This window comes from Trachinotus anak, unplaced genomic scaffold (assembly GCF_046630095.1).
Source record: "Trachinotus anak isolate AG129_WGS33_773 ecotype Australia unplaced genomic scaffold, CSIRO_AGI_Tana_v1 ptg000025l, whole genome shotgun sequence".
In the NCBI taxonomy this organism is placed as follows: Eukaryota; Metazoa; Chordata; class Actinopteri; order Carangiformes; family Carangidae; genus Trachinotus; species Trachinotus anak.
The window spans coordinates 3,236,944-3,255,560 of record NW_027273876.1 but is presented as its reverse complement, the minus strand read 5'-3'; the positions used below and the strand labels follow the sequence as shown (position 1 = coordinate 3,255,560).

Below are 18,617 nucleotides of genomic sequence, written 5' to 3'. Positions count from 1 at the left end.
AACAGTAACAGGTAACCCTATCGTGAAGCTCATAAATTTGCAATGAGGAAACATCAAAGACTGGAAACAAAGATGAAGATAAACTGATAAAGACAGAATAATAAAATAATAAAACAGAAAAGTATTGATGTGATTAAAAACATAAATAAAAGGAAGGGTATTACAAGGAAAACGAAGGTAAAGATAAGTTAGTAAAATAAAGTTTGTGCCCTCTGCCGATGGATTTTAAAACTACAACAAATCACATTAACCAATCAGCTGCAGGTATCAGCATGGTGAAGCGTCATTGGTCAGTGCTTTCACCGACTGTAACACCGCGTCCTCCTATTGGCTCTCTTTTTCGTAACGTGTCGTAAACAGTGAAATCCGGATGGTAAGAGTGATTTTGGATGTAAACCTTTTAAATAAACCTATTTGGAAACAAGCTTGTTTTATAATGAAGCCGTAAAACATCTTAGAAGCACTTCCGTTTTTAAAAAAAGTGAAGAGACGATGGAGGTAAGCTGAAATAACAGCCGTCTCACTCGCTTTTAATCAGCCTGCAAGCTAACGTTAGCCGCTCGTTACGCAGTTAAAGTACAGTTAAATAGAAAATAAACACTTTCAGAAATTACTAAAGATGATAGTTGTTTTTGTGCTATTGTGCTGTATTTTTATTTTCAGTGGAGCTGAAGAATATAAAGTTTTCTCCTTGCGCTTGGTGCTGTTAGAAAATAGGGAGTAAACAGTAAATTACTGATGTTTATTACTGTTTTCTCCATTCAACAGAATATTCAAAACCTTCCCATCGATATTCAGACCAGCAAGCTTCTGGGTAAAAGACACAATTTTATGTATTTATTCTGCTTTGAATGTATGTTAAACATACAAACATGATATGAAAGATAGTAGCAGTTGGTATATGTGAACATGTATGCACATACATGTACATGCAGTATGTACTGTGCATCTATATTCATACGCTAAATAAGTGAAATAGCATTTAAGAAAAACGAAGATAACAGTAGTTAAGTGAACAGATAAAAGGAAACGGATGGTGCACTTTGTCCAAACTTAATTAAACCACATCTTTATATTTTAAGATAAATACAGATCTTGCATAGAAAAATCCTGCATGAGTCCCCACGTCTTTTTAAAGTCTTTGGATTTTCCTTTTAACACAGATGTTAATTTTAAAATAAAAAGCACTTTAGCCATTAGCTAAGGAAAGTCTTTAGTTATTGTAACTGTGTGTAAATTAAGGCCTTGCATGTGTTCTATAACCAACTGCTGCTATACTGATCCTATACAGCTCTCACATGTTGCCTCCAATAGATTAATCAAATAACGCCATACTTTACACATGTTAATTATAATTAATTATTCTGTGTCCACAGACTGGCTGGTGGATCGACGACACTGTAATCTGAAATGGCAGAGTGCAGTAAAGGTGATCAGAGAGAAGATCAATGCTGCCATCCAGGACATGCCAGAGAACGAGGAGATCAAGCAGCTTCTCTCCGGCTCCTGTGGGTCCCTCATAGCCACAGACTGCCCCTGTGCCTCTTGTTTGATATTACCACATTCAAGTCACAGAGCTAAGCATCCATTTTTATGAAACATAAATTACCACAGTTTTGAAGATATATAACCCTTTTAATAGTTTGTGTGTCAAACAATTCAAGCAAGGAGAAATGTGTTCTTGTTTAATCTGTTTTTTTTTTTTTTTAAATTCTATATTTCCTTATTGTCTTATGTTCCATATTGTTAATAAATAATAATTCATAAATAAATATGTAATTTTCAGGTAGAGTTGCAGTTTAGGAATCTGCTTTAAAATCATTTTTGCAATACAACAGACAGAATGTTTTTATATACAGAAGGTGAGAAGAGTCTTGGAGGACTTAAAAACAACTGTAGGTGTTGTTAAATGATCATGTGGACATTTTTAAAAGATCATCAGTGATTTACCTCAGAAAAACAAATGCTCAGCTCTGTGACACAATGATAATACATAGGAGGCACAAACTGGGGCTAGGTCAGCTGTATTAATATGTGTATTGTTATGTAATGTTGTGTAACTGTTTGTTGTTTGTTTTCATTGATAGACATTCACTACTTTCACTGCTTGAGGATAGTGGAGATACTGAAGGGAACAGAGGCTTCCTCTAAGAACATTTTCGGCAGATATTCATCTCAGAGGATGAAGGTGAGAGGAGTCAGAGAAGCTTCTATTGTCTGTCTCACAGCATGTCACTCATGCTATAATTAGTATCTTAAACCAAGTGGTGTGAGGAGATCTTTTTTTTTTTTTTTTTTTACAATGTCCCTCTGCTCTTAAAAGTACTAAAACTTTCGTAAAATTTGAAATTGAATTGTGTTTTGTGTTTTTATTGTTACAGGACTGGCAGGAGATTGTGTCCCTCTATGAGGCAGATAATGTCTATTTGGGTAAGTTTGATATAAAAACCCATGTCTTATGTATTTATTATAGTATGACAGCATCTGTGTACACACTAAAACATACAATGTCTTACATTTTTTATGGAAGAAAGGTTTTTATTTAAGCAGGAAAAAGATTTTGGTTCCAATAGCTGTTTTCATTTTCTTCTTTTTGTTGCTGCTGTTCGGGTCATTTTTGCACCAATGTCATAGAATATGGGGAAATAGCATCCAGCTAAAGAACTTAATTAATTGCATGTACAGAATTCTTTAATACTAAAAAAGTGTCTGTATGGCCCAGCGGAGGTGGCCAGCTTGCTGAGTCGCAATGTGAGCTACGAAGGCCCGGCTCTGAGGAAGCAGCTGGCCAAAGCCCAGCAGCTGCAGCAGGAGCTGAGCAGGCGGGAAGTGGAGTGCCAGAGCTCAGCCGCAGACCTGAGGGAACGATACTACGCTGCCTGCAAACAGTATGGCATCACAGTAAGTGCAAACACGCCCGCTGGAGAATGTTTGGATACGTACACTGAGATTCTGCAATATTCAGATTTATACATTTTATTACAAGACAGATGAAGTGGCATGCTGATTGGCCAGACTCTTGCTCTCTGTGCAGCCATTTGTCATCCTGTTGCTTTACTTTTTTCTTCTGCCAGGGAGAAAATGTGGCTCGTGAGCTTCAGGCTCTTGTGAAGGACTTGCCAGCAGTGCTTGGGGAAGTTGGGAAAGATGCAGCAAAACTAGAGGAGCAAATCCGACTTTATGCTGCTTTCACAAACTTTGTATGTGAGTGGTGAGTATGTCATCAATGTCGTCATTCCGGCTTTTGCTCTGTACCTTGATTTTACTGGCTCACAATTTGAAGCTCAGTGTTATATGAAATACATATATTTTTATTTGACTACCATTGATTTAGAAAGTCCATAACAAGTTTCAAAATATTGTGTTAGTTGCTATATTGAAATATATTTCTTAGTATACACACACAAATTCCAGCACACCAGTGTAAATAAAGTCTCTAAAAACTGTTCTTTTAACTGTAAAAAAAACATTGATTTTTTTTTTTTTTTGTGGTCACATGAGCTCACATGTTGTTACTTGTAGGTCTGATCCAGTCTTGCCCATGCTGACATTTGCCCAGAGGAGAGGGAACACAACATTTTATGAGTGGAGAACAGGGAAAGTCCCCACAGTTGTTGAGAGGCCAGTTGTGGAGGATGCACCTCCTGATACCATCACAGAAGATATGGTTAGTTTTACTGACTCTATATTGAGCATCAATCAGGATCATATTACAAAAGCCTCCCATGTTAGATCCAAAGTAAAAATCACCTGAGTCAAATTTTGTTTTCTTCAGTTCAAGTTTCTGAATAAGGCCCAAATTGAAATTGACATGGTTTCTAAACAGATTTCAGTGTCATGATCCAGCCCCAGGACTCATGTGGCAGCTCAGTGCCACTGACTGTGTGTTTCTGTGTTGTGTTTCGAAACCTGTTTTAGATCGACTGGGGCGACTTTGGCAAAGGAACAGATACCCCGGGTGTTAATGCCGCCGTCACAGTTGAGGATGATATAGACTGGGGTATCAGTCTGGAGCCAAGCACTGAGGTATGATATGTCAACATAGGTAGTCTTTGTTTATATTTTTTAACTATAAATATCTAGATATTTAAATGAATAAAGAACAATCTCTACAAAAAATAATATATTAATACCTAATTTACATTCAGTATTCATCAGTTTTGATTAAATTAAGCATTACATAGAGTAGTGGATAAATATTTGTGGTATCCAAACTTCTCTGTTTATCTCCCTCAACAGGATGCTGGTGCAGGCGGGATCGACTGGGGCGACAGTGAAGCCGCTCCCATAGAAATCGAAGTTGTGGACGTGGGCACAGACTGTGAGTGTTTTTATCCCCCCAGCTAAACTTAACCACATGCTCAGCTGTTGAAATTTGTGTTTGCTGAAGACAAGTGTGTCGTCTTGTAGGTCCTGAGGGTGTGGCAAGGGGTGAGGACGCTTTGACTCTACTGGAGAACTCTCAGTCACGCAGCCAGTTCATCGATGAGCTAATGGAGGTGAAGAGTACAGTCATCACAACGGTCTAATTACCCGTCTAACGGCCTGGGTTTGAGTCCGACCTGTGGCCCTTTGCTGTCATCCCCCCTCTCTCTCTCCCTGATGTTCCTGTCTTTCTCCCACTGTGGTGATCTGATTAAAGGCAAAAAAAAAAAAATGCCCCAAAAAAATAACTTAAAAAAAAAAATGACTGTGCATGTGAAAGGCTTGTGATGGACACAGATAATTATCATCTGCATAGCCAGCCTCCTCAGCTCCACAGGGCTTCTAGCTCTGCGTTCTTCAGCAAAAAAGCCTTAAAAATCCTCTATATGCTACGTACCCAGCACCATACAGTAGATAACCAGTTAGTGACATGCTGGTTAACATAATTAACATTCTGATATTGCCCTCAGGAGTTGACATTACAGAGCTAAAAGAGACTGAATTTTGCACTTATATTAATCAGGTAGAAACAGTCACGGCTTCATATGAATGATAATAATTCACTGTATCTGTATCTAAATAAGCAACCGTTGGCCAACAAGTATGCCACACAAACTTAGTAAAGTAGTAATATAGCAGATTTTGTGTTTACACATTGTTTCTGCTGTCTCCAAGTGGTCAAGAAATCAGTTAATGTTCAGTAAACTTTTTGTGGTAGCAAGTAAACATTATGTTTACATGTGCTAATTCAAAACCACAACAACTATGGGTGTGTAAGGAATTCACAGTATTTGTTTGAACTTGCAGGAGCACTTAAGTTGACAGTCACAGAAAAGCAGACTAAAGGGAAATGAATAATTGTGGGGCAATGTAATGCATTTGTCATTTAATTTATTCGATAGTATTACAATCATCTATCACAAAGAGGTGACACTGGTTTCGTATGTTGGCACAGCTGGAAATATTCCTAACCCAGCGCGTGAGTGAGATGGGAGACGAGGGAGATGTGGTGTCTATGAGCCAGTTCCAGCTGGCCCCCTCTGTCATCCAAGGCCAGACCCGTGAACACACCCGGGAGATGCTGTCTGAGGTGCAGGACCTCCTGGGCCGGCTCACCTCTCTCCGGATGCAGCACCTGTTTATGATCCAGGCCTCGCCACGGTACGTTACACTTTCGTCATTGCACAGAATTTGATGGAGCTTGAACAACAATGCAGAAATCCAGTGTGGACCGAAGGGGAAAATCCTTACCTTGCTCTGAAATATTACATGCATCTTTCCCTACTGTTATTCTTTATATAAAATGTGTGTGTTTAGGTATGTTGAACGTGTGTCAGAGGTGCTGAGGCAGAAGCTGAAGCAGGCAGATATCCTGGTGCTGAAAGGTGCCACCATGGCTGAAAAAAGGCAGGAAGCCCTAGAGGAGCAGTCCAGACTGGAGCCTCGCGTCGATCTGCTGGCAGGATGCACCCGGGAACTCCAGAAACTGGTATTGGATTACTGTTTCAATTTATTTATGTTCACAGTGTTGGTGATTTCCCAGCTCACTAGAATGAAAAGCTTGTGCAGCATTTTTGTCATCCCCAAGAGTTCAGATAAAATTAGGAGGCAGCTTCAAATTCGACCAATTCAGAGTTATAGATGAACTGAAAGGAATGTACAGTATATGGCACAGAAAGCTTATAATTAATAAATGTTATAACTTGGAGATTCTCAGTAGTAATGTGTGTTGTTGCGATTATTTCTGACTGTCAACACTGATTTGTTTTTGCAGATTGAAGCAGACATTTCAAAGCGATACAACAACAGACCAGTCAACCTGATGGGGGTCAATATATAGTGAGCTTCACAAAGACTCAAAAAATATTTTGTCATGATCTCCAAGGAAAAATAAAAGTGGTATTTAATTTATGGTCTTTTGTGTTCTTTACATTTTCTGGATTGAAATACTTTTTTAAGAGAATTTTTGACAAAATAATAAATGGCTGAAGTTGCCGGCCAAATATGTACATTATTGATTTGTTTTGTTTTTTAAATGTGACTTCTAATACTTTTTACTTTCAGTATTTCTGATTCAACTAACTTCATACTTGCACTCCACCTCATTTCAGAGGGAAATGTTGTACTTTTTACAGCAATAAATTTATCTGACAGCTGGAGTTGGTATTTTCTTTTTAAATTAGGAATATACATAAAAAACATATAAGATGTTAAATACAATACAAAACTCCTTACAAAAAAGCAGTGTGTACCTGAGGCCACTTGCTATGTTTCAGATGTCTGAGTTGTTTTTCCACCAGAGACATTTTAAACAGCAACCAGTCCTGACATACCTTCATTCTTACCTTATCTGTTCTCATTTTCTGGGCTTCTGGTCTGTTCGTCAGATTGTATTCCGACTGGTTTTACTCGTGTCACGTGTAATCTAACTTATTTCCTTCTAAGCTTTTCATCCTGTAGATCTGCTTCTCGAAAGGATTTTGCTCCACAGATTGTTTCGCCCCTTGGGGAAAAATATGTTATTTGTGATATTGGGGATACATAAAAAATTGACTTGGCTTCTGGCTAACACTGGCACATTTACAGTGATGTTAATTAATGTGCATTACAAAGAAATACATAAAAAGAAAATACTTTGATCACAGTTTACAGATAATACTCCTTAAATACTGTTTTGAGTGTAGTTATACACTTGTAGACCTATGAAGTATTTTTACATTGTATTGATACTTAAGTAAAGATTTTGAGTACTTTTTCCACCGCTGACTTTTTAAAATTGTTTGGAAAAAATAAAATTCAGTCAAGAGGCCATATGTTTGTCATTTAATATTTAAAAAATGGAAGTTTCTTGGCATAAAAATATGTTTAATATTACTCTTGCTGGAAGCTGATGAAAGCTTGCCACTAGAATGTTCTACGCATGCTCAGTGTGAAAGCGTGTTTTGGTGTCAAGCGGCGCTGCTAGGCTAGCCGGGCCAGCTAGCAATTTTGCAAGTCATGGTGGGCCATTCAGTGAGGAAAGGCTAAATCGGGCAGCACTGTGGAACTTTTCATAAAAACAGGACTTAAATTCTGCTCCTAGCTGATAGCGGGCTTTTGGGCATGGAGACACAGTTGATGCGTAAGTATCAAATCAAGAGGTTTTCAATTAACTAATGCGTTACAAGCCGATACGTGGATTGCAGTGATTCATGGCATTAGCTAACGTCAGCGGACTCGTAGATAAATAAGTATTATTTATGTGCGAATGAGTGGATATTGCAGAGTGTGTTGTTTAAGTTACTTTTCAAAGTAGTTGAATTGTTACGGTAGTTAGCAGCAAACTAGCTAACGAGGCTAGCACCGCGCAGACTTAGACTGCCAATAGTAATTTAGGGTTTTCTTTAAGCCCCACCCACGGTGTATTTTTATTGGCTGTGCTGGCTGGAGTCATGTGTCGTCACCGCGCTTGAGTCTTGTGAATGGCTAAATTAATTGTCAGTCACCTTTTCACCACTTGTTGCCAGGGAGATTGTTTGATGCCAGTAGATAAATGCCAGTAGAGGTACCTGTCACTTTTTAGGGTAAACAGAGACGCAAGTTGACTAGCTGATGTGGCGACACCTCTTAATATTGCCAAGAAGGCCATTATACGAGTGTAATGGCTGTAGCCGGGCTCTCAAAACACAAGGTAGCCTGAGAGCTAGCGTCGTAAGCGGCGGAGAGGAGGGAGGGACCCTGTCCGCCACCTAACGTTGTCGTTGGTGCGTGTGCTAGCCAGCCCAGCGAGCTTTCTCGACTCCCTCATTCACCTTCAGCAGCACCCACAAGAAGTAGTTGTCCTGTCAAGGGTGGGGTGATGCCTACTAAAGCTGTGTGTTCATCATCTCTGGTCTGCTGAATTTTCAAGAATGAAAGAGGCATTGCGCGGTGCGAGCCGACATCACTTCTCTAGTCTTGGGAGGATGGAGTGGCTGCAGTGGGCTAGCAAGTCCTGATTTTCTTAATTTTATTAACATGTGCTTAATGCAATTGTAGGTAGGTAAGACTTGTGTGTCTTAGGACTGAAAGCAGCGTGATTATAACGTTGATGTAATATAGTTTACAGTGGAGCAATAAAATGTCATGTCTTACTTTTGTCAGGAATGGGAAGATGAGAACCTTATGAAGAACAAAGCTTTGAGCACAAACTGGACTCTCGCAGAAGTGGAAACCCCATCTTGGATCCTAAATGCCTTTTAAACTTACAGAATCCTATTGAAGACCCTGTCCCCTCACCATCTTTAACCACTTTTTATGCTCATGTATCCATCTCCATCTTCTAGTACTAGTACAGAAGTATTGATCCAAGGTAGTTGGCCCCGTTTTTGTTTTTATTTTTTACTTTCACCTTTTGTTCCTTTGTAAAGAAATGCTTTACCTGAAAAAGTACTTCACAGAGGGCCTGATTCAGTTCACCATCCTTCTGAGTCTCATTGGGGTGCGGGTGGACGTTGATACCTATCTAAGCAATCAGCTGCCCCCACTGAGAGAGATCATCCTGGGCCCTAGCTCAGCCTACACCCAGACACAGTTTCACAACCTGCGCAACACGCTGGACGGCTATGGCATCCATCCAAAGAGTGTGGACCTCGACCATTTCTTTACCACTCGACGGCTGCTGAACCAGGTGCGCCAGCTGGATCGCCTCTCTGTGCCCAGTACCGAGCTCAACACCTGGCTAGTGCATCGTGACTCTGAGACTGTGGTGTCCGCCAGCAGCCAGTCCAGCCCCAGCATCACCCTGGACAATGGGGCCGGCCTAGAGGACGTTGACAACCCTGACGCTACCCCGGCCATGAGGGGAGGAAGTGGAGCACCTGAATCCACGTACAACCTGAACGCAGCGGACAGCAGCCTGGGAGCTGTGGCCCTTGAGGGCAACCAGGAGCAGGGCAGCAGGGATGGCAATGACGACCTCACCAAAGAGGTACTGCAGCTAACACCTGGGGAGCAACTGTCTCAAGGAGGGGGCAAACACCCCCTTTTGACAGTTTGTCATTGTTAACACTGTCTCACAGCAGATTTGATCATGTACTTATATTAAAATGGATCCAGTAGTTGAAAAAGTGTTAGATTGTAATTGTATATTCAGAAAAACCTTAAGTTTATTTCCTCACTAAGATATCTAATGACAACTAAAATCAATATGATATTGTTGTTACTGCAAGTAAGTTTCATTACAGTTTTGGGTACGGCAGCATAAAACACAAGTTAACTGTGTTCCAGAAAATGTAAAAAGTATAAACTCAGTTTAGGTAACACTACACACTGGTATCTTTACTGGTCCCCACCCCTGGTCTTTCTATCAGTGTCAGATATTTTTAGTCAAACCAGTTGAGTCACATTCACTACAGCTGTGATTCTGGTCACATTTAATGCTGTCTGTTAGAGTGCAACTTTGAAATGTCATCTTCCTTAATTTACTCTCTTAAAACAGCACAAAAGAAACAATAACTATGCTATTTTTTTATTTGTACTTGTTATATATAAGCAACAGTTCTTTGTATAGTAGTTCATTGTTGTTATTGGTTATTTTTCAATTTCCCTTTTATCTAAGTTAAGAAAACTTGCACAGAATGGCCTTATTGATGCAGTGGTGTTAAGGGTCATTCTTGTGCTGTAATAAACCAAGACGTCTTTCTGATCACATGATAACCACCATGCCAAAGTGTGTATGTCATGGTTACATCATCTGACTATATTCCTGTTACATGATCTGCTTCTCTCCTTCTAAAATTACCCACTCGAATGGAATCAAAAGTCAAACTGCTTTTATAAAAGATCAACAGTATAAGTTCTAGCTTATTATCATAAATAAGTAAATATTTTCAGCTGCAAAAATGAATTAGACTTCAATACATTGAATGCCTACACAATACCTGCTTATTAAAGTAACTTTTCTCTGTACAGGACCATTTTTCAATGGTTGCTATTATGTTTTTCTAGGACATTGACTTGATTGACATCCTATGGCGACAGGACATCGACCTTGGTGCAGGAAGAGAAGTGTTCAACTACAGCAACCGTCAGAAGGAGAGTGAGGAGGAGAAGCCCAACCCACAGGAGAACAAAGACGGGAACGAGGAGCAGGAGAGCTGGAGAAATGGAGTAAACCTACAAGGCGCTCAGCCAGTGGACGGGGAGACTGGAGAGAGTATTCCAGAGCAGGTTTGTAGACATAACGGATCTTCATATCCTAGTGTTTTGTCCAATGGGAGGTGGTTCATTTAACTGCCTTATGCTACATAAGAACAAAATGGAAACCTGGGAGCTGCACACTGGTGATAAAAGACCATTTTCCTGCTGCTGAAAATGAGGTTTTACTCATGTGGAGACATTTCCATATAGTTCATTTTCACCGTTCACCTAGAACAGTGTGGACTGAAAAATCAAATTGCTCAGTTTGCATATAATAGTGTCATCTTGTTGTGTGAGTCACACCAGTCGATGGGTTAGGTCTCAGATAGTGAAAGGTGAGATAAAGAATATGAAGGTGTTGCAGTTTGATGCAGGCCCACTTTTTTAACAAGCTCTGCACAGGCTCATTTTAACAAGTTGTTTTAGAACTGCATCACATTTATTTCAGAGCTTAACATCTAAGTGAATTTTTCAGTGGGCCACAGGCCATTCAGAATCTCCACACTCAGTAACATATAAATGTAATCCTGCATACGCATGTGGCACATCCAGTGCTGGTATCTGTGGTATTCATGGTATCTGTGGGATTGGTGTGCAAGTTTTTTCTGATAAAGAAGCACAGGCAAGAAAAAAAATGTTCTGCTTTTAATATTTGTATTTAGTATTTGAATGGTCTGACTTGACCTCAGCAGTTGAGCAATAACTAGGATAATACACAGTATATTTATCAACAGTACAAGATATTGATAATTTAAAAAAATTTAGGTGAGATTATGAAAGCGTGTTTGTTTAGAACACTGAAGTAATTAGCCTTTAATTTAGACATAAAACAGCAGAAAGTACAGTGAGAGTTGGCAACAAGACTGTCAGAATGATGGATGCTGTCACACCTATCCTGTGTGGGTAAAACAAATTCCAGTGTTAGCCCATTGTCTACAGTTCATTGAGGCTGGTGTGAAAGCTGTCAATCGAACTCCGGTGCAGAATGAACAACAGCACCAGCCCACATCCAAGCAGACGCTGGTGTGGTTTGACAGAATATGTCTGATTTGAGCATGAATTCAAAAGCTAAACTTCCACTGAATCCATCTGCTGATCATAAACTGTGAAGAGAGGGATCTCACAGCCCGTATAGAACTGTGAACTGTGTGATGTGATTTTTTTTTTTTTATTTCTTTATTCCCATTTCAGTTTTTTCTTCAAGCAGTATCCTCAATGTTTATGACCACAGACACACAGGACTCTCCCAGATCCAATATATTTGTGCTGTGGTCACCAGTTTCAATTGCTTCAGCTTTGTTTCTAAGAAATCACATTTTATCAGAAATTTTAGCGGAGAGGTCTAAATACTACAATGGAGTATTGCCATGGAGAAGAGGCAGGTTAGAGGTGCGATTCAGAGTGGTAGCAAATTCAAAACTCTCCATCGTTGCAGTCACAAAGGAATAATCACACAGCGCCATTGTTGCTTACGTCATTCAAAACTGAAGTTAAAAGTGAACTGATTTAAGCGGCAGATTGTTTTTAATTTTCTCATCACTGTTATCCTCTGCACATCACCCAGTGATTGGATGTTTCTTGCCAAATGCACCTTGGGAGTTGTAGTTCATGTTCGCATCAGAGTTTTTATGTACACAGGCCATTAACTGATCAAATAACCAGATCTCATCTAACACAGCTGTTTAATCTTTTGTACTGACGATTGAACCAGAGGAGTTTGACGCTGATCCCAGCTGTAGAATTGCTCCAACTGTGAGTCACGTACATTGTCTGTTGTGAAAATGACTGGGAATTTTCCAGGAATATGGAACCAGCAGTTTCCCAAAATAGTCCTTCTCACTTAGCAAGTCTGTGCGTTGTATAGTCTATATTTACACGAGATCATTTTATAACCTTTGTAACAATATGCACATCACCAGACAAGCACCGGGGTTTTTCCAGATGTCTCGGAAAGTGAAAATGAGCCTGAGCTTGTGTCTGGCTCTGTTTATAGTAGCTATTCTCCCCTAAAAAGTGAGTGACACAGTGACCACACAGCGTCTATCATCTCATAATGTTATGCTACAAGTAGCCTCTTTTTTGGCACTATTATGATAAACAAAGTCCAGTTGCACTCCAGACTAATAATGCCCATAATCAGTTATGTCTTCGTCAGCTCTTTTTGACACCACAGAAGATAAATACACCCATAGTCAACTGCAAGGCACAGTGAAGTGCAGCATAATTTCCTCATGTGGGCTCATGTTGCACAGCTGATGATGGAGGACAATCCCGCAAACTGCCACCTGTCAGTCCCCCCTCTGTAACAGTGTGGTTTAATGAGTTGTTTATATATTGTTATATAGTTGTATAATCTCTAAAACCTCTAAGAAATGTTACAGAGTTTAGGGTAACCTGCCAGATTTCATGTAAACATCTAATCTAATTGCTGAGAGTGTATGTTAAAAAGGCTGTATTAGAGGCTTTGTATCTGCATGTTGATAATATGTATCTACTTCTATATTGGCCACCCAGAGAATGTGCTTAACATGAGTAATTGTTAAGGGTAATGGTACTTAGTTTATTTTTAGAGCATTTTGTTCTGTTTTCATTTTGTCTTTTGTATGTGTCTGTGTTTCCTTTCGTTAGGTTGTATTTAAAAAGAAAAGAGTTACCTGTCAGTCCATATGACTTCATGCTTCCAACTCTTGGTTCGTTTGTAAAAAGTCAGTGTGAACACAAACCAGACATCAATTAAAACACAACGATGTATCTAATGAAACAGGTGTGAAAGCACCTTAAAAGAACCATTGCTTTCTGTAATACTAATACACCAATTTTCTGTCGTTACCTAGCTCCCAGGTCTTGGCTCACAGACTTCACTTTCTCTACAAGAATGTTTGAGGCTGTTGGAGGCCACTTTCCCTTTTGGAGAAGAATCTGAGGTAAGGACATAATGTTTGTTGTTAGACATGAAATGCAAGCATTGTAAAAGGCGACATTACTATATTATTTATGTGGGAAAACTACTAAAATTATTAATGTTTTTATAAATGTGTGACATTTTAAATCAGTTTCCAGCCCCGGTCGTCACCCCAGAAATAGCAGTTTCCAATGAAGAAGCTCCTTCTACATCTCAGGGCCTCCCTCTGGCACCACAGCTGCCCACAGCAGAGCCTCAGTTAGACCTGGAGCAGCAGTGGCAAGACATCATGGCCATCATGGAGCTACAAGTATGTCCCTTCCTTTTAAAATTTCGCATCTTCAAATCTTGAGATGTTGTTTGTCCTCATGATGCCATCATTATTTGTGATGTGGAAACTGACGAAAGTAGAACCAAAACAAAAGCGTCAAGTGTTTTCAGAATAACAATAAAAATCTCCATTAAAGGTCTGTCATTTTGGAGTAAGAAACTAATTTTGAAGTATAAAAAATGGCCTCTTCAATGAGTCAGAGAGTAAAATAATCCAGAATAGGAAAAATAGAGATTTTTCTCATAGTTATTTTGCACAAACATGTGCTTTATAATTTGAGAAATATATGAAGAATTCCCTTAACAAAATCTTCCTGTTCGAAGGCAATGGAAGTGAACAGCACTACACTCAACACCAACTCCACCAGTGTTAGTGGCACAAGTGGGGCGACTGAGTCAAACACTGCGGGAAACTTTGGACTTTCTACTCGCTCAACACCAATAAACCAGGATGTCAGCCTTCACCAGGCCTCCCTTCCCAGCTGCAGCCAAGACTTCCCCCAGATTTTCAGCCCCCAGTTGGACTCTGTTAGCATCACCCCAAGACCCACCATGCTCAGACTTTCCTCCAGCAACTCCACCAACGTCAACTCCACATTTGGAGCCACTAACCTGACTGGGATCTTTCTCCCACCTCAAATTAACAGCTCCAGCAGTAACGTCACATCCACACCTATCCTGCCCGATCCATTCAGCATCCTGCTGGAGGAGTCCATGCTGGACGAGATCAGCTTGCTGGACCTTGCCATGGAGGAGGGCTTCAGCCAAGCCCAAGCTTCCCAGTTAGAGGATGAGCTTGACTCAGATTCTGGTCTTTCCCTGGACTCCAGCCACAGCCCGGCCTCGCCGAGCAGCTCTGAGACATCCTGCTCCTCTGCGGCTTCTTCCTCCTCAACGTCTGCCACCTTCTCAGAGGAAGGAGCTGTGGGATACAGCACTGATTCTGAGGTAGCTACAGTGGAGCCAGAGGAAGGTGCTGTCGGGGGCTACCAGCCTGGGTACAGTAAGCTCTGCCGAATGAGCTATCAGGACCCCTCCCAGTTCCACAGCCTCCCTCAGCTCGACAGCATCAGCCACAATCATACATACAACCTGCCGCTTTCCTCTGCATTCACCGAGCACCCCGAGCTCCCCATTTCAGCTGGGAAGAAAACTGTCCGCGACAAACAGAGCTCGAAGCTTCAGCCTGCTCAGGACTTGATCGACAAGCACTCCAGTCGTGATGAGCGCCGAGCCCGGGCCATGAAAATCCCCTTCTCCAACGAGAAGATCATCAACCTGCCTGTTGAAGAGTTCAACGAGCTCCTAGCCAAGCACCACCTGAGTGAAGCCCAGCTCGCCCTCATCCGTGACATCCGCAGGCGTGGCAAGAACAAGATGGCGGCGCAGAACTGCCGCAAGCGCAAGCTGGACACCATCATAAACCTGGAGCAGGGCGTCCAAGACCTGAGGCGCGACAAGGCCCGGCTGCTGAAGGAGAAGATGGAGTTCATTCGCTCCATCCGGCAGATGAAGCAGAAAGTGCAGAGTCTGTACCAAGAGGTGTTCACTCAGCTACGGGACGAGGAGGGCCGGCCCTATCCTCCCAGCGAGTACTCGCTCCAGTACAGCGCTGACGGCAGCGTGCTGATCATGCCCCGCGGCATGACGACTGCCGAGCAGAACCGTAAGCCCGAGAAAAAACAGAAGGACAAAAAGAAGTGAGGGGGACACACAGCTGTTTATTTGTCACTTTGCTAAATCAATAAGAAAGATTTCTGCAGATGCAAGAGAAATGTCCTTTTTTCCTTTAAGAAGATTCTGGTGAGTAGAAAAATGGCATTGTTGACTACTCTTCCTGCATTAGTTTCTCCCTTTTCATTCTGTTCCTACATGTTTTTTCCTGGAAAAACTTCGAAGCAGAAGTAGCTCTTCGTTTGAGTACTGATATTTCATTATTTAGACGGGGGGGAAAACAATAAGCGGGGAGAAGAGGGATAAAAAAGGACATAAAATGAGCTATTAGAAAAATTTTAGCTGCTCTTGATCCTTTTGCACCAAACCACTGAGGATGGAGGTTTGTTTGGGAAAAAGAAAAGAAGGGACTGGTACGGAGAAAAGTGGGAGTAAAAGAACACTGTCAACATGGATGGTTGGAATACCTATGCACTGAAGGTTTTAAAGGACTATCAGATCACATCCCACCCTGGAGACTTTTAGTGATTTTCAGTCACTGAAGCTTTTAAGTTGCAAATCTTCAGGCAAAGAGCAGCATCGTTGGTTGTGAGAGTTTAGATACCAAAGGCTAAAGGAAGTCCATCATTTTAAGATGCCATTAACACCTATACTAACCAAAGGTTGTATGGTGCGCCTCACTTAATACGAATACATCTTAAATGCTCAAACGCTGCACTCTGATTCTGTAGGTTTGTGTCACAAATTCCGGTTTTTGAGGCAGTTTGTGAGTGGCATCTAAGTTCAGAAGGCCCTGAAGAGATGGGGTTTGATGCATGGAGGGAGGAAGTGAGACGAGAACGAGTCAGAGGCTGTTGAGTTCCCGGGTTGGCCGCTGCTAAAAGAGGCCTGGAGGTGAAGGTCCTGCAAGAGGAGGAGATGGGTGTTTTTTTTTTTTTTTAGGGAGGAGGCACACTGCATTGCAAAATGTATCAGCTTCCTTATAAATTATACATAGCACTGTAATTTGTCTTTAAAAGGCTTGGCTATATGCATTTTGCCGTGTCTGTCGCTATTCCTTCGCTGCAGGTTTAAATACGGGAGCTGCGTTAAGGAGAGGCTCTTATTAACTGTTCATAATCTGTAGTATAAGCAAGGTTATAGGTCTAGCCACATCAGCTTTACATTACAAGTCTACACCCTCTCTGTTGATTTGAAAGCCTGTAATCACAAGAGAATTCAAGAAATTGTGATGAGCCAGGAGCTACAGAGAGTACTGTACGTTTACCACGACTCCAGGCTGTTACAGATCAAAGCTATGGATTATCTGTTGGTTTTCTTTTTCCTCTCGGATGCCCCGTTTTAAGCATCAACTTGAAACAGGCTCAGTTGTCGCTGTGGTGTAGCGATATCCCTTTTAAGTAACTTATTTGCCAATGTTACCCAATTGAAAGCCACTTGAGGCAATTTTTTTTTAACTGCTGTAAAGCCGAGTTGTTTGGCTTGAATATTATGAGTCCTATGTTTTTAAGTTTTTGTGTTGATAACAAAGTGGGCCGAGTTGTTACATGAGATAAAAGTTACCCGGATGCGTGAACTGTGTGTTGTGGCCACTTTGATTTGAATGCCTTTATTTCACGATCTCATTATCTTCACTTTAAAAAGGTTTTGAGAACTGAAGAAAAATGTTCTCAAAGTAGAAGTGCTATTACTTGTCTATTTGAATGAAGTTCGTCAGTACGTGTTACATCACCCTCTGTTTAAAAAAAAAAAAACAAAAAAACAAAAAAAAAATTTTTTTGGAAAAAAATAAAATAAGTCAGTTGTTGCAGCTGAGATAGCAGTTAGGCTAGAATATTTACAAGAGGCTGAACAGAAGTCGCAACATTATGATGTCCAAAAAAACTTGTTTTTGAAAGGAGAAATGTCCTCATTACATGTGATATTCAGGCATGAAACTCTGGTTAACATTCACTTCAGTGTAACCCAGTGCAACACCAACTATTTAGTACTGCTACTACTTAGTGCACTTTTTTTTGTCTGTCTTGTTATGTAAATATTTTCATGTTTTGTGTCTGTCATGATTTATGAAGTTTGTCAAATGTCTCCATAACAGTCTCACCCTCTGCTTTGAGTTTGGATGTAGTTCCCTGTTTTGAGATATTTGCTGGCAATCAAGAATTGTTTTTATTGATTAATAAAGTGTTTTTATTTTCACCTGTGACTCTTGTGTTCTAGTTGTCATGAATGGTTTATGTTGTGCTGTACAACAGGGGCTTGGTCCAGATCACTTTGCGGTCGAACGTCGGCCCGTGTTTCACATTTTGTGGAGCTCCAGGTTTTAATCTGTAAAGTATATCCGATAATTCAAAAAGCCTGCCTCTTGGAAAAAAGCCTCAGGACCATGAATAACCAAAACTGTAATAAAGCTGCAACAATTAGTCAATTAATCAGTTAGTTGATTGGCAGAAAATGAATCAGCGACAATTGTTTGAGTAATTTCTCAAGCAAGAAATACCAAACATTTGATGTTTCCAAGCTCTCAAATGTGAAACTGTGCTGCTTTACCCTCTGTTGTAATATAAATTTAATATTTATGGTTTTTGACTGTTGGTAAAACGAGACATTTGTTGGACTGAGAAAATACTTGGAGGATTAATCGCTCAGTTGCAGCCACTTTAGTGATAATTATGTTATATTAAAAGGGACACCAGCATGAAACAGCACAGTAACAAAAAGTGGTTTATTTTCCAAAACTGACAAGCAAGACAAGATAATGAAAAACACTACAAAGATTACCAGTGACCAAATGAATCACTGAAAATACTTCATGATCGTACACCAAACAAGTCCTAAGGAAAACAGCTAAAATTTTGTTTTGCCCTTAAAAGCACCAATGAACCAAGTCAAGAAAATGGCACACTAATGAAATAAAAGCATCACCTCACTGACACGTCATAGCAAGATGAGTGAGCACTGGACCGAATGTTAGAAACAGTCAGGAGACTCTTCCAACTGGAATGGATACTGAAAATTAACACTGTTTTACAATTCAGATGGACAGGGGTTTGTCAAGCAAACCTGAAGCATATATACATTTAGATTATATCCAGATAAAAGTAGAATCGAATGAGTGATACTACACCAA

General features: G+C 40.5%; 2 protein-coding genes across 5 annotated transcripts in view; both read left to right on the top strand.

The window, feature by feature from the left end:
- The window catches only part of cdk5rap3 (CDK5 regulatory subunit associated protein 3), a 288,850-nt gene extending 282,266 nt beyond the window's left edge, over positions 1-6,584 (top strand). Inside the window, exons 1-14 of one of the 3 annotated variants that reach the window (XM_071463088.1) lie at positions 302-373; positions 769-814; positions 1,377-1,508; positions 2,088-2,188; positions 2,382-2,430; positions 2,723-2,901; positions 3,075-3,211; positions 3,523-3,667; positions 3,919-4,026; positions 4,240-4,321; positions 4,411-4,499; positions 5,381-5,586; positions 5,743-5,914; positions 6,200-6,584. In XM_071463088.1, coding sequence (XP_071319189.1) covers positions 371-373; positions 769-814; positions 1,377-1,508; positions 2,088-2,188; positions 2,382-2,430; positions 2,723-2,901; positions 3,075-3,211; positions 3,523-3,667; positions 3,919-4,026; positions 4,240-4,321; positions 4,411-4,499; positions 5,381-5,586; positions 5,743-5,914; positions 6,200-6,265 — 1,515 coding nt within the window. In that variant the 5' untranslated portion in view covers positions 302-370 and the 3' untranslated portion in view covers positions 6,266-6,584. Of the gene's footprint in view, positions 1-301; positions 499-768; positions 815-1,376; positions 1,509-2,087; positions 2,189-2,381; positions 2,431-2,722; positions 2,902-3,074; positions 3,212-3,522; positions 3,668-3,918; positions 4,027-4,239; positions 4,322-4,410; positions 4,500-5,380; positions 5,587-5,742; positions 5,915-6,199 lie in introns of those variants that run through there. The other 2 variants (XM_071463087.1, XM_071463089.1) reach the window with 2 other exon arrangements.
- A 769-nt stretch (positions 6,585-7,353) lies between these two features.
- On the top strand, positions 7,354-17,693 carry nfe2l1b (nfe2 like bZIP transcription factor 1b). Of its 2 annotated transcripts, none has more exons than XM_071463077.1 (6): positions 7,354-7,546; positions 8,548-9,373; positions 10,393-10,614; positions 13,419-13,508; positions 13,638-13,796; positions 14,141-17,693. In XM_071463077.1, exons 2-6 carry the CDS (start codon positions 8,816-8,818, stop codon positions 15,518-15,520), a joined length of 2,409 nt encoding a protein of 802 aa, XP_071319178.1. In that variant the 5' UTR covers positions 7,354-7,546; positions 8,548-8,815; the 3' UTR covers positions 15,521-17,693. The 2 variants fall into 2 exon arrangements, with proteins under 2 accessions (XP_071319178.1, XP_071319179.1); XM_071463078.1 differs by lacking the exon at positions 7,354-7,546 and adding an exon at positions 7,895-8,442.
- The last annotated feature ends 924 nt before the right edge of the window (positions 17,694-18,617 follow it).